This window comes from Clarias gariepinus, chromosome 23, assembly GCF_024256425.1.
Source record: "Clarias gariepinus isolate MV-2021 ecotype Netherlands chromosome 23, CGAR_prim_01v2, whole genome shotgun sequence".
In the NCBI taxonomy this organism is placed as follows: Eukaryota; Metazoa; Chordata; class Actinopteri; order Siluriformes; family Clariidae; genus Clarias; species Clarias gariepinus.
The window spans coordinates 21,795,001-21,806,780 of NC_071122.1; the positions used below are offsets into that span (position 1 = coordinate 21,795,001).

Here is an 11,780-nt window from a genome sequence, read left to right on the forward strand (position 1 = left end):
CCCAGGTTCAAACCCCACAACCACCAAGTTGCCACTGTTGGGCCCTTGAGCAAGGCCCTTAACCCTCAACTGCTCAGATGTGTAATGAGATAAAAATGTAAGTCGCTCTGGATAAGAGCGTCTGCCAAATGCCTAAATGTAAATGTTATAGCATTTTATCCTTTTAGTTACCTGGGAGACAAAATCCATGTAAAATACAGAGTAGGTTTTTCTCTGTTCCGAGATCAGTTTGTAGCTTTTTCTCATACCTAAACGCTGATCTGATTTGAACGCTTCGCCTTCCACCTTGAGCAAGTTAAAAAAAAGTAAAGGGTCGTCGCACTCGCACGCACATCGATCCTGAGCAATTTGTTGCAATTGAATTAATCGGTCCGTTCTCGACAACAAAGCTGCTCGTCGCCATGGCTACCACGACTGACAAACAACAGGTCATTAGGCCCAATCAGATGCACACGGGCACGTAACTAGAAACACACACTTGTGAGGTCAACGACGCTCCTGGAACACCAACACTGAATCACAAAGGTTGATCTAAGAGGCGAATCCTATCGGAGTGTCATGTTTAAGGGCACTGAACCCACCTCCAGCTCCAGGAGGTAGCGCGAGCATACAACCCATATGCACGTGGTTATCACTTCAAAGCCCTGGACTAAGAATGTCTTAGCATGGACATGCTAATCTACCAGATTGTGATGCGGCTCAGCTACTTCGTCTACGCGTTGGCGAGAAAGTGAATGGAGCGCTCTCTTCTGACACTCGCAGAGAGACTGAGCATCAGGGTCGGTCTCCTCCTTCAGCCCGAGTGAAAGGAGCGCTCTATTCATGCGCTGTTAAAGCTCGGTGTGAATGATGTATGCCGGGTTGCTGGTTAACAGGCCGCCTCTGTTATGCAGATCCGCTCGGGTTAGCAGGAGGACACGTCGTTCTCTACAGCTGCTTCTCCAAAGCTCGGAGGGAAAGTTGCCTTACCCTTCACCCTTACACATCAGCCAGAGGCATCCCATACAATGGTGCGGCGACACGGTATCAAAGATTAAAACTAACCTCATATGGCTGTTTTTCATGTGAAAATGATTTGTATAATATGATCTGATAAAAAAGGAGAGCATGGTTTTTTTATACCAACACACACACACACACACAAAACGTCACCCACATTGTCATAAAAGTGAATAGAGATTAAGAGATTTTTTCTGCCTCTAGGGGGTGCTAATGTGCAGTATGTTATACTGCTGTGCCTGTATAATACAGTACTGTTATCTGTTTAAGAGACAGAAATAGTGAAAACGGAAAAAAAGACATTTCTATAACAGCACACCCACTTTGACTAAAGTTACACAATATTATAACTGTAAGAACAAAAAAAAAAACTGGGATTAATTTTTCACATCTCTATAAATAAGCGAAAGGTTTTGTCTGTACATTGATCAGAACTCACTCTTTTAATATACACTCTATATACAAAGCTATCTTTGATTCATTGGAGGACCCAATGTTCTGTCTGTCTGTCTGTCTGTATGTCTGTCTGTCTGTCTGTCTGTATGTCTGTCCAGCCAGATTTTGTCACAGCATCACGCAAAACTGTCTGGACAGAATTTTATGGAGCTTCGCCATTCCTTCTGTGTTTGTCTGAAATTAAACCAGCGCCATACGTGAAATAAAAATGTTTAGAAGAAGTGAAGTTATAAACGGCTATGTGCCAGATTATAACCCGAAAGTTTTGCTAAAATTGGACAGAATTTAATGAAACCTTTGCAGAAGTTAGATATCTGCCTGAAGTTTAATCAGTAAAATCAAATTGTTTAGTAAAAGTCATGTGGCGGATTTAAAATGCGCTACTGTCTCAATGTAAACAAACACCTGCACCAATAGATATTAATTAGAAAATCTAAACAGAATATTTTTTACCAGGATTAGTTCATACTTTCCCCCCTGAAATAACAGCGCTGAAGTGGTATAAGTGAATTTTAACAAGCAACAAAACTTCATCTTCATCCGATCTACTTTTTCCATTTCTCATCTGTGATTTACTCTCCGATTACCGAACAGGGAGTGTATTTGTCTGACCACCAAAGAATCAAATTCAAATTCAAATTTTATTTGTCACATACACAAACATACACAGTACGAAATGTAGTGAAATGTATTATACGACTGCCATTGACCCTAGAAGAGAGTTAAATTTTACAAATAAGAAATAAATATGAATAAAAGAAATACGATAGAAATTAAATTACAAAATTAAATTAAACTAGGAAAAAATAGAACTAAAAAATAAAAATAGAAATGTGCTATGAAAAAATAGAACTAAAAATAAAAATAGAAATAGGATGTACAAAATAGAAATATACTGTGCAAATTGAAATATACTTTACGGTGTGTGCAAATATGCATGGAACAAAGTGTCTTAGTGCAGAGGTTATTAAAGTGACTTTGTGCACTGGTCCAGGATGTAAACGTAAAACTGTAAAATGTAGTGTAGTTGTGAAGGTAGGTGTGCAAAGTTATTAAAGTGTCTTTGTGCAATGGTCCAGGATGTAACGTACGACATGTAGTGTATATATAAAGGAAGGTGAGCGTGTAATTGTCCATAGTGTTCATGGATGTAAGAAGATTGATGGATTTGACCAATTATGAAAATATTGTGTAGTTCTGCATAGTGGTGTGGTTGTGGTTGAGAGACCTTATCGCCTGCGGGAAGAAGCTCCTCCTCAGTCTCTCTGTGTTGGCCTTCAAGGAGCGGAATCGCTTCCCAGACCGCAACCGAGTAAACAGTCCGTTATTGGGGTGGCTGAGGTCCTTCACGATCTTCCTGGCCTTGGTCAAGCACCGCTTGTTGTAGATCGAGTGCAGGTCAGGGAGCTCGATGCGGATGATGCGCTCAGCTGATCGCACCACCCTCTGTAGAGCTCGTCTGTCCTGCATGGTGCTGTTCCCGAACCAGGTCGTGATATTTCCCGTCAGGATGCTCTCGATGGTGCAGGAGTAGAAATTCCTGAGCACCTTGGAGGGCAGTCTAAAGTCTCTCAAGCGTCTGAGGTGGTAGAGACGCTGCCGGGCCTTTTTTACCGCGGTGTTGATGTGACAGGACCATGCCAGGTCCTGCGTGATGTGAACACCGAGGTATCTGAAGCTGTCCACTCTCTCCACTGGGCTCCTGTTGATGACGGGGGTCTGGTAGTTCCTCACCTGCTTTGTACTAAAGTCCACTATCAGCTCCTTTGTCTTACTGACGTTCAGGAGGAGATTGTTCCTCTGGCACCAGTTCTCCAGATTTCCAACCTCCTCCAGGTAGGCCGTCTCATCATTGTTCGTGATCAGGCCCACCACAACAGTGTCGTCAGCGAACTTGATGATGGTGGTGGAGCTGGTAGTGGCCACGCAGTCGTGGGTGTACAGAGAGTACAGCAGGGGGCTCAGAACACAACCCTGGGGGGCTCCAGTGCTGAGAGTGAGAGGGGCTGAGACATGTCCGCCCATCCTTACTGCCTGTGGTCTGCCAGTTAGGAAGTTGGAGATCCACTGACACATAGATGAGCTGAGTCCCAGGTGCTCCAGCTTGGTGGTAAGTGTGGAGGGAATTATGGTATTAAATGCAGAACTGTAGTCGATGAAGAGCATTTTCACATAATTCCCCCTCCGAGTGTCCAGGTGAGTGAGAGATGTATGGAGGAGATGAGAGATTGCATCGTCCGTGGAACGGTTTGGACGATAAGCGAACTGTAGTGGGTCGAGTGTGTCTGGTAGTGAAGAGATGATGAAGTCTCTGACCAGGCGTTCAAAGCACTTCATCACTACTGAAGTGAGGGCTACAGGGCGATAGTCATTGAGTGAAGCAGGATGAGGTTTCTTTGGGACAGGAACAATGATGGACTCTTTGAAGCATGTGGGGATCACCGACTGAGATAAAGAGATGTTGAATATCTCAGTGAACACAGGTGCTAGCTGGTCTGCGCAGGCTCTGAGGAGACGGCCTGAGATGCCGTCTGGTCCTGCTGCTTTCCTGGTGTTCACTCTCTTGAAGGCTCTCCTCACGTCATGCTCGGTGATGATGAACGCGCTTCCGGTGCTGGCAGTGACTTCCTGTCTGCAGCCGTTAGCGCCGCTAGCATTAGCATCGCTAGCGTCCTTAGCTGCAGCCTCGAAGCGAGCATAGAAAGTGTTCAGCTCATCTGCCAGAGTCACGTCTGCGTTTATCATACCGGATGTTGGTGCTTTATAATCCGTTATTGTTCTCAATCCCTGCCACAGGCTTCTAGAGTCACTCTGTTGGAGCTGTGACTCTAGTTTCCTCCCGTAGCGCTGCTTCGCCTCTTTCACCGCCTTCCGGACGCTGTATGACGCAGCCTTGTACGGTTCCATGTCCCCCGACGCGAGTCCCGTGTTGTAGGCAGCGGTGCGAGATCTCAGAGCGTCGCGGATGGTTTTATCCACCCACGGCTTCTGGTTGGGAAACGTTTTAATAGTCTTTTTTTCTACGGTATCGTCCGCTAATTTCCCGATGAATCTAGGACAACTTACTGTAAACAAGGCATGAGATACTCAACCTTACAGAATGGGATTTCTTCTATAATACTGGACGTATCCTTCTTATGCAGTTCGAAATATAAATTCTTTAAAATCCAGCCTATTTAACAATTGAGCTTCTTTTCTCTTTCTTCCACTTCGACTATGGTTTCAGGTGAAGCCTCAGCACACAAGGGAGATCTTTGTCTGCTCCCTGCTCTTGTCGCTAACAGTTCAGGCTAAGAGCTCTGCAAACGGTTAGCGTTGTTATGGCTGAGTGTTATACATGGGATTTCCCCAGCTGCACAGAACAACCCGAGTTAAGTGCTAGCATTAACTCTCAAGTCCTTAAGAGGGTTATTAGCATCTGTAACATGCTAGGTGGAACCGGGGGAACAAGAAAATTCTTCATGCTAAGTATTAAGAGTTTTGTAGCTGCCAGTTCACAAAATTGCAGACAACTTCAGGAAATCTCCCTTAAAATCCTGCTAATATTGTTCAGATTTGTACGTATTTGATGCTGATCTTAAACCAACACACAAGGGAAACGGTCATGAGAGCCGATCAGTTTGCAAATCCGAGGCTAACAGCCGCCATAACGTGCCTCATTAGGACAAAGAAATTCAATCACCCAAATGGCGAGAATTAATAATTCAACGTGTGTGGCACAGGAGAAAACCGCCATCTCCGATTCCTCTTCCGAGCCACTATCCTCATCTCTGTCTCCAACAGGTACAACAACATAGAATTAAGTACAGTGTTTGTCTTTTTTTAATGGAAATTATATATATATATCTTTTTTTAATGGAAATCATATATATATATATATATTCTGTAAATAATAATATATTAAAATTTGGTTTTAAGTTTTAAAAAGTATCATTAGTTATTTATCTCATACACTGCCTTATTTTTCAATTGATGGTGTTAAGCTAATTTCTACTAATTTAATGAAATACAAAGGAAGGTATCAACGTCATATCTTTTCTAACCTAATTAATGTGCGAGCAGAGAATCCTACAGAGAACAATGCCAACAGAAGCTGCACAGAACCCCAGAGGACAGGGACAACAGGATTCTCAGCAGGACGTCTCTTCATACAGTGACAGTAATAAAAACAGGTCCTGACCGCAGCATCTTGTGAATATTTAGAAAGCCATGCATTATTGAAGGAACTCCAGAATGGATGAATGTTGCGTAATAGGAACGAGAGTCCCAAGTGCATTACATTCTTTATTTATTAACTCGTGGAAAGCAAACCGACAGGCCATGTGCTTTCACTGGGACTCACTGGTACAGAGGCCACGCCTCCTACCCTAGGAATAACAGAAGTCTGACAGAGGTCACGCCTCCTTCCCTACTACTGACAGAAGCCACGCCTCCTTCCCTACTACTGACAGAAGCCACGCCTCCTTCCCTAGAACTGACAGATGTCTGACAGAGGTCATGTCTCCCAGCTTGGATGAATTTTGCATTTTGTGAGTCCCAAGTGCTTTAACTTCTGTACTTATTAACTCAAAAAAGGGAAATAGGTCATGTCCTCTTACTCAGGCTCACTGGTACAGAGGCCACGCCTTCTTCACTAGTACTCAAAGAAATCTAACAGAGGCCACACCCCCTTCCTTGGTACAGACAGAGGCCACGCCCCCTTCCTTGGTACTAAAAGAGGCCACGCCCCCTTCCTTAGTACTGACATAGGCCACACCTCCTTTCCTTGGTACTGACAGAGGCCACACCTCTTTCCTTGGTACTGACAGAGGCCACACCCCCTTTCTTGGTACTGACAGAGGACACACCCCCTTCCTTGGTACTGACAAAGGCCACACACCCTTCCTTGCTACTGACAAAGGCCACACCTCTTTCCTTGGTACTGACAGAGGCCACACCCCCTTCCTTGGTACAGAGAGAGGCCACGCCCCCTTTCTTGGTGCTTAAAGAGGACTGACATTTGATTTTTAATCAGAGCTCTGACATCAACCACACCGTCCTTACCGTTACTAACAGAGGTCACGCCTCCTCTCGAGCACACCTGCTTCTCTGGTACTGACAGCGAACTGACCAAAGCCACACTTAATTTACTCATTACCAGCCATCATCAGTCATGTTGAGATCAGTGTTACAACAATAACTGTTGTGGAGCTAATCTCAAACCGACTTTTTTAAAATTTATTTTATAAATTGAATAGTTTAATAGTTATTAACGAACCCTTACAGAACCTTTTTACCTAAGCATATACCTGATAAAGAATGAAGAAACAAATACGCTCGACCTGACACCAGCTGCTAGTAAGCTCATCTAGTTCTGTTTGCTTTATTAACCAAACTCTGCAAAGGATCCAAAATGTGTGTGTGTGTGTGTGTGTGTGTGTATGTGCACCTGCCTGTCTGCTTTTCCTAATCTCTCCTTGTCTAGGGTCAAATCATGGCCACATACCTCATCTAACTGTCTTTCACCCCCCAACACACAAAATTGTTGGAACAACGAATGTCTTTATTTCAGCATTTACGAAGTTCTTTTAGAGATGCTGTTGCAATGATGGCTGTAAAGTTACCCCATACTGAGCAGCACCCTCACACACACACACACACACACACACACAGAAAGACAGACAATAGGCTCCGGAACTCAGCAAGAAATGTCTGCAGTCACTTTACTCTGATTTTATTGTAGTGCTGCTAAAGTCAGGTAATTAAGGCCACATTCCTGAGCTGACTGTTGCCCCGTAATAGTTTACAGCAATGGAGCAAGCACAGGCGAGCTTTCCCCGCTCGCAACAACCTACCGGCCCACCGGCCCCGCCTGCCTCGGTAAAGACTGCAGCGCAGGAACATCCGATATTTGCTTTCACAGCCAGGAGGAGTTTCTATAAACAGGGTACTGAATTAAATTAGCTTTCTGGGCGAAATCAGAATGTGCATGCAGAAAGCTGCATGAAATCTCTGGCGCTCTTTGAAATTCTCTACACATCCCAGTACACAGCAAGATATTTAAAAAGAAACATTTAACAAGATGACTTTTCAAGTGCATTGGGGCCATCACCAAATCAGGACTGTTTCATGACCGGTGCAGCATTCAAGTCCTCACTTCTAACCTCTGATTAGAAAAAAAATCACTTCCGAACTCTGACCTCTAATATGTAAAGCAATTCCAATGCAGGACAATAGCATTCAGCCGAAACACCAGTATTAGGTGTAGTATTAGGTATGGGAGGTAGGATTTTTCTTATTTTTATGTTTTACATATAATAAAGAAAAAGTGCATGCAAAAGAAGTTACTTCTGACGTTTATGCAACATGAAAGTGACCGAACTTGCTTGCCTAAAAATTTTAAGTTGCTAACTTCAGCCGTTTTGGGGAGATGATTTTATGTGTCCCCAAAATGGCTGTTTTTCAGCGTTATACTGTCTCAATTCAAACAATACTTATTTAAAATGCAATGTATTAATACTTAAATTGGTGTAAGCTTCTAGAAGCGTATGACCTGTAAAAAGTGTTGCTTAAAATAAAGCATTTGGTGCAAAATTATGGGGTTTCAAGGCAAAAATTGTATCTGTAGTGTCCGTAACCATGTCCAATTCATGTTGCAGTATCATAACAATTTTGCATTTATGTCTTTTCATGTGAAATCTAAATTGGCCAATTTTCATCTGAAGGACAGTTAAGATCATTGAAGGATTCGAATTCAAAAAAGTTGCAGACGTAAAAAGGCTTGAAATTGTAATTAGCAAATGTGTTTCTTTTTGTCTGATAAAAATATAAATGCGTATGTGTATTTACAAAAAACTAAGATCTATCTGAAAATTTACTTTTTCACCTAGGTGAGACACTATTTAACACTAATACCATTTTTTTGCCGATTGTTTCTAGCTTCAGGAATCACATTGCGTTTACAATAATGTGTCACTGACTTTGATCAAGTACGTCCACATTAACTGATCTCCAGTTTAAAGAGCTGCATTAATTCAATTCCTCTTCTGAACTCACTGAAGAAAAAAAATGATGGGGCTTATTTACTTTTCCCATCATTGTCTGGCTTTGTTTCTCGATCTATTGATTGCGATACAAGTTGCTTCATTTGTCCATAGCGCTAATTTGCAAGCCAATGTTACTTTACGGAAAAATCCATTTAAATCGAGGTCATATTAACCTTCCGCTAAAAAGAAAAACCTAGCATGATTACATCTTAACCCTGAGCTACAGTCCAGTCGAACCTTTCCAAGGCCTTGGAGTCGCCCAGCCAGGAATGTGTCTGGAACCTCCAGAACGGCGTGAATAGCCGACTCAGTGTACACAGTTATCTTTGGGAGGGCTGAGCCTCACACAATACACACACTGCCAAGTCTATTCACTACAAGAACACTAGGACGCTGCCTACCGAGCCACAGTTTAACCCACAGTTCTTACCCTGAGCTTAACAAATATGAGACTAGACACAGAGTCGAGAGCCTTCGATCCGTGAAGAGCACAGAAATACGAGACGGCCCGCATGAGCACGCGGTTCATTAATGTTTAGAAATCCTAGTTAATGTTGGTGGCAGCACGGTGGTGTAGTGGTTAGCACTGTCGCCATGCACCTCCAGGGTTCGGGTTCAATTCCCGACCAGGCTCGATTCCCGTCTCTGTGCATGGAGTTTGCATGTTCTCCCTGTGCTTGGTGGGTTTCCTCCGGGTACTCAGGTTTCCTCCCACAGTCCAAAGATATGCAGGTTAGGCTAATTGGCGTTCCCAAATTGCCCGTAGTGTGTGTATGTGTGTGCCCTGCAATAGATTGGCACCCTGTTCAGGGTGTACCCTGCCATGTGCCCTAAGCCTCCTGGGATGGAAAATGAGTGAGTGAGTGAGTAAGTTAATGTTGGATAAGGTGGGTTTCTCCCACGCCTCCCCTCAGCACCTCCGGAGTGAATCCGATGCTCCGTTTGCTCTACAGAGGCGTGATAAGGAAAGGCACGTTTGCTCTAGGAGGTGTGTTTTTGTGTTTGTGTTTGCGTAGATGCGGTGCTTTACCTCCATTTGTGCATGACGAAACCAGGACACTGCTCGCCACACTCATTACAGGGCTGGCCTCTTCCAGGATCGTCCAGAGCAGTTAGCTAAAACAGAAAAGTCATTTTTTTTTTACTGGAATGCTTTCTTTTTAACATGTAATCTAAGAAATATGTTACAATGATTTTTTTCACATTTTGGATCATTTTCACTTTGACTTTATGACTTCGAGTACAAACTCTGCACCAACATCTTCATTACGTCCAAGGTGGATTTCTCGTTGCCATGATTTTGAGACTGCTATGCTAGGAATAACACTTTTTTTGGAACATTACAAAAGAGGACAGCTCTAAGTGGGGCAATGATTTGTTCTCTGAAGTATCTCTCTTTTTGGGATCTTTTATTATTTAAAGAGGATTTTATTTAAATCCATTATATTTATGTTTCATTATCTGGTAGCATGAAAAATGACAAGTGACAAGAAAAAAGGCACTTTTTCTGTTCATTTACGTTTTTTCTTCATCATCATCATCATCATCATAATCATCCCAAAAGAGACCAGCCTATACTGAATATGTTACCCATGTAATATGTAGACATTAATCACCAATCTTTATCTATTATTTATACACTTCTAATGAATTATTGATGTACACTTGATGTCCAGTGCAATTCTGATCCTTAAGACATTTCATTTATAATAAACTAGCACCAGTATACAACGTTGAGTTTGTGGAAATAGTTAAAAGGTTCAAGCTTAAAATAATCTGATCGGCTTTAATGTAATCAATGATATTATTTCAGATTGATGCACACACTTGCAACAAAGATTAACCCCTTAAAGATTATTGTTTTGGTGTGACGACATTATAAAAGTACTGGTTTCCACTGGATTGGTGGCGAAATATTAAAAAATTATTCAAAATTTCCCTAGTTCATGGCAGGATTTTTAATCTACTGTCATTTTATCTTATTACAATCAATGGGAAAGAGAGGATATAAAAAGGTTATGTTTATAGCAATAAACAATGTTTTACTTCTTTCATTGTCAGCCAAATGCACTCCCTGTTCGGTAATCGGAGAGTGAATTACAGATAAGAAATCGAAACGTAGATCGGAGAAAGACTGAAAATATGAACTGATCCTGGTAAAAATATTCAGTTTAGCTTTTCTAATTAATATCTATTGGTGCAGGTGTTTGCTTACAATGAGCGAGTAGTGCATTAGTAGCTTATTATAAAGTAGATTATTAAATCCGGCACCTAACTGTTCGTAACATCGCTCATTTTGATATTACTTATGGTGCAGGTTCAACTTGAGGCAGATATCTAAGTACAGTACTGCAAAAGTTTCATTACATTCTGTCCAGACACAGTTCGACGCATGCGCAGTATGTTCGCTGTCCAAACTTAACCTCATAACTTTATTTCTACTTGATTATTTATGGTGCAGGTTAAACTTCAGGCAGATATCTAAGTACGGCACTGCGAAAGTTTCAATAAATTCTGTCCGGGTGGTTTTGTGTGATGCTGTGACAAAATCTGACTGGACAGACATACAGACATACAGACAGACATTTCTGGGACTGGTTTCTGGTCCTCCAGTCAATGAAACGTAAAGATAGAACTGAAAGAGCGACCAACCTACAGACAAAACCTTTTTTATTTATATAGATTTTTACCAATTCAATAAAATCTAAATTACAAACGTGTTGTATCGTGGAGCAGGAAGGGGCTGAAAACAAACAAACAAAACAAAAACAAAACCCAAACCTCACAGCCTTACAGCAGGACACTGAGCTGTGCTGTACACCCAGACAGCGCATGAGTTAGATGTGTTACATGGTGACTCAGCAGATCTGATCCAGTACAGTTTGCGCTCCGCAGTTACGCGCGCGAGGAGCCGCAATAAAGCGCGCGCGTTACTCACCGATCGGCTGGAGTTCCGTCTGTTCGAGATTCTGCTGAACATCGCAGCTTCAGAGAGACGAATCCGAGCCGGGAATGAAAGCGGACACTCCGAGGCGTCCCTGCGCGTCCCACTGTGTGTGTGTGTGTGTGTGTGTGTGCGTGAAACCCTGGCCACTGCTCACCGTGTGTGTGTGTGTGTGTGTGAGGTGAATGTGTAATGATGATCTTCCGGATTCCTCCCCACATCTCATCTCATCTCATCCCATTGTGGCCAACCAGGAATAAATACATCATTATTAAGATTCGAATCTAATAGAAAGTTTTTTGTTTTTTGAGTTTTGGGGGATTTTAGATATTATTTATTTATTTGTTTTTGAAAAC

At 42.4% G+C, this 11,780-nt stretch overlaps 1 protein-coding gene across 1 annotated transcript in view; it reads right to left on the reverse strand.

The window, feature by feature from the left end:
* Positions 1 to 11,529, reverse strand: part of prickle2b (prickle homolog 2b) — a 102,138-nt gene extending 90,609 nt beyond the window's left edge. The window contains exons 1-2 of the mRNA XM_053484578.1: positions 11,419 to 11,529; positions 9,511 to 9,596 (exon numbers count right to left, since the gene is read on the reverse strand). Coding sequence (XP_053340553.1) covers positions 9,511 to 9,596; positions 11,419 to 11,460 — 128 coding nt within the window. The 5' untranslated portion in view covers positions 11,461 to 11,529. The remainder of the gene's footprint in view (positions 1 to 9,510; positions 9,597 to 11,418) is intronic.
* Positions 11,530 to 11,780: the final 251 nt, after the last annotated feature.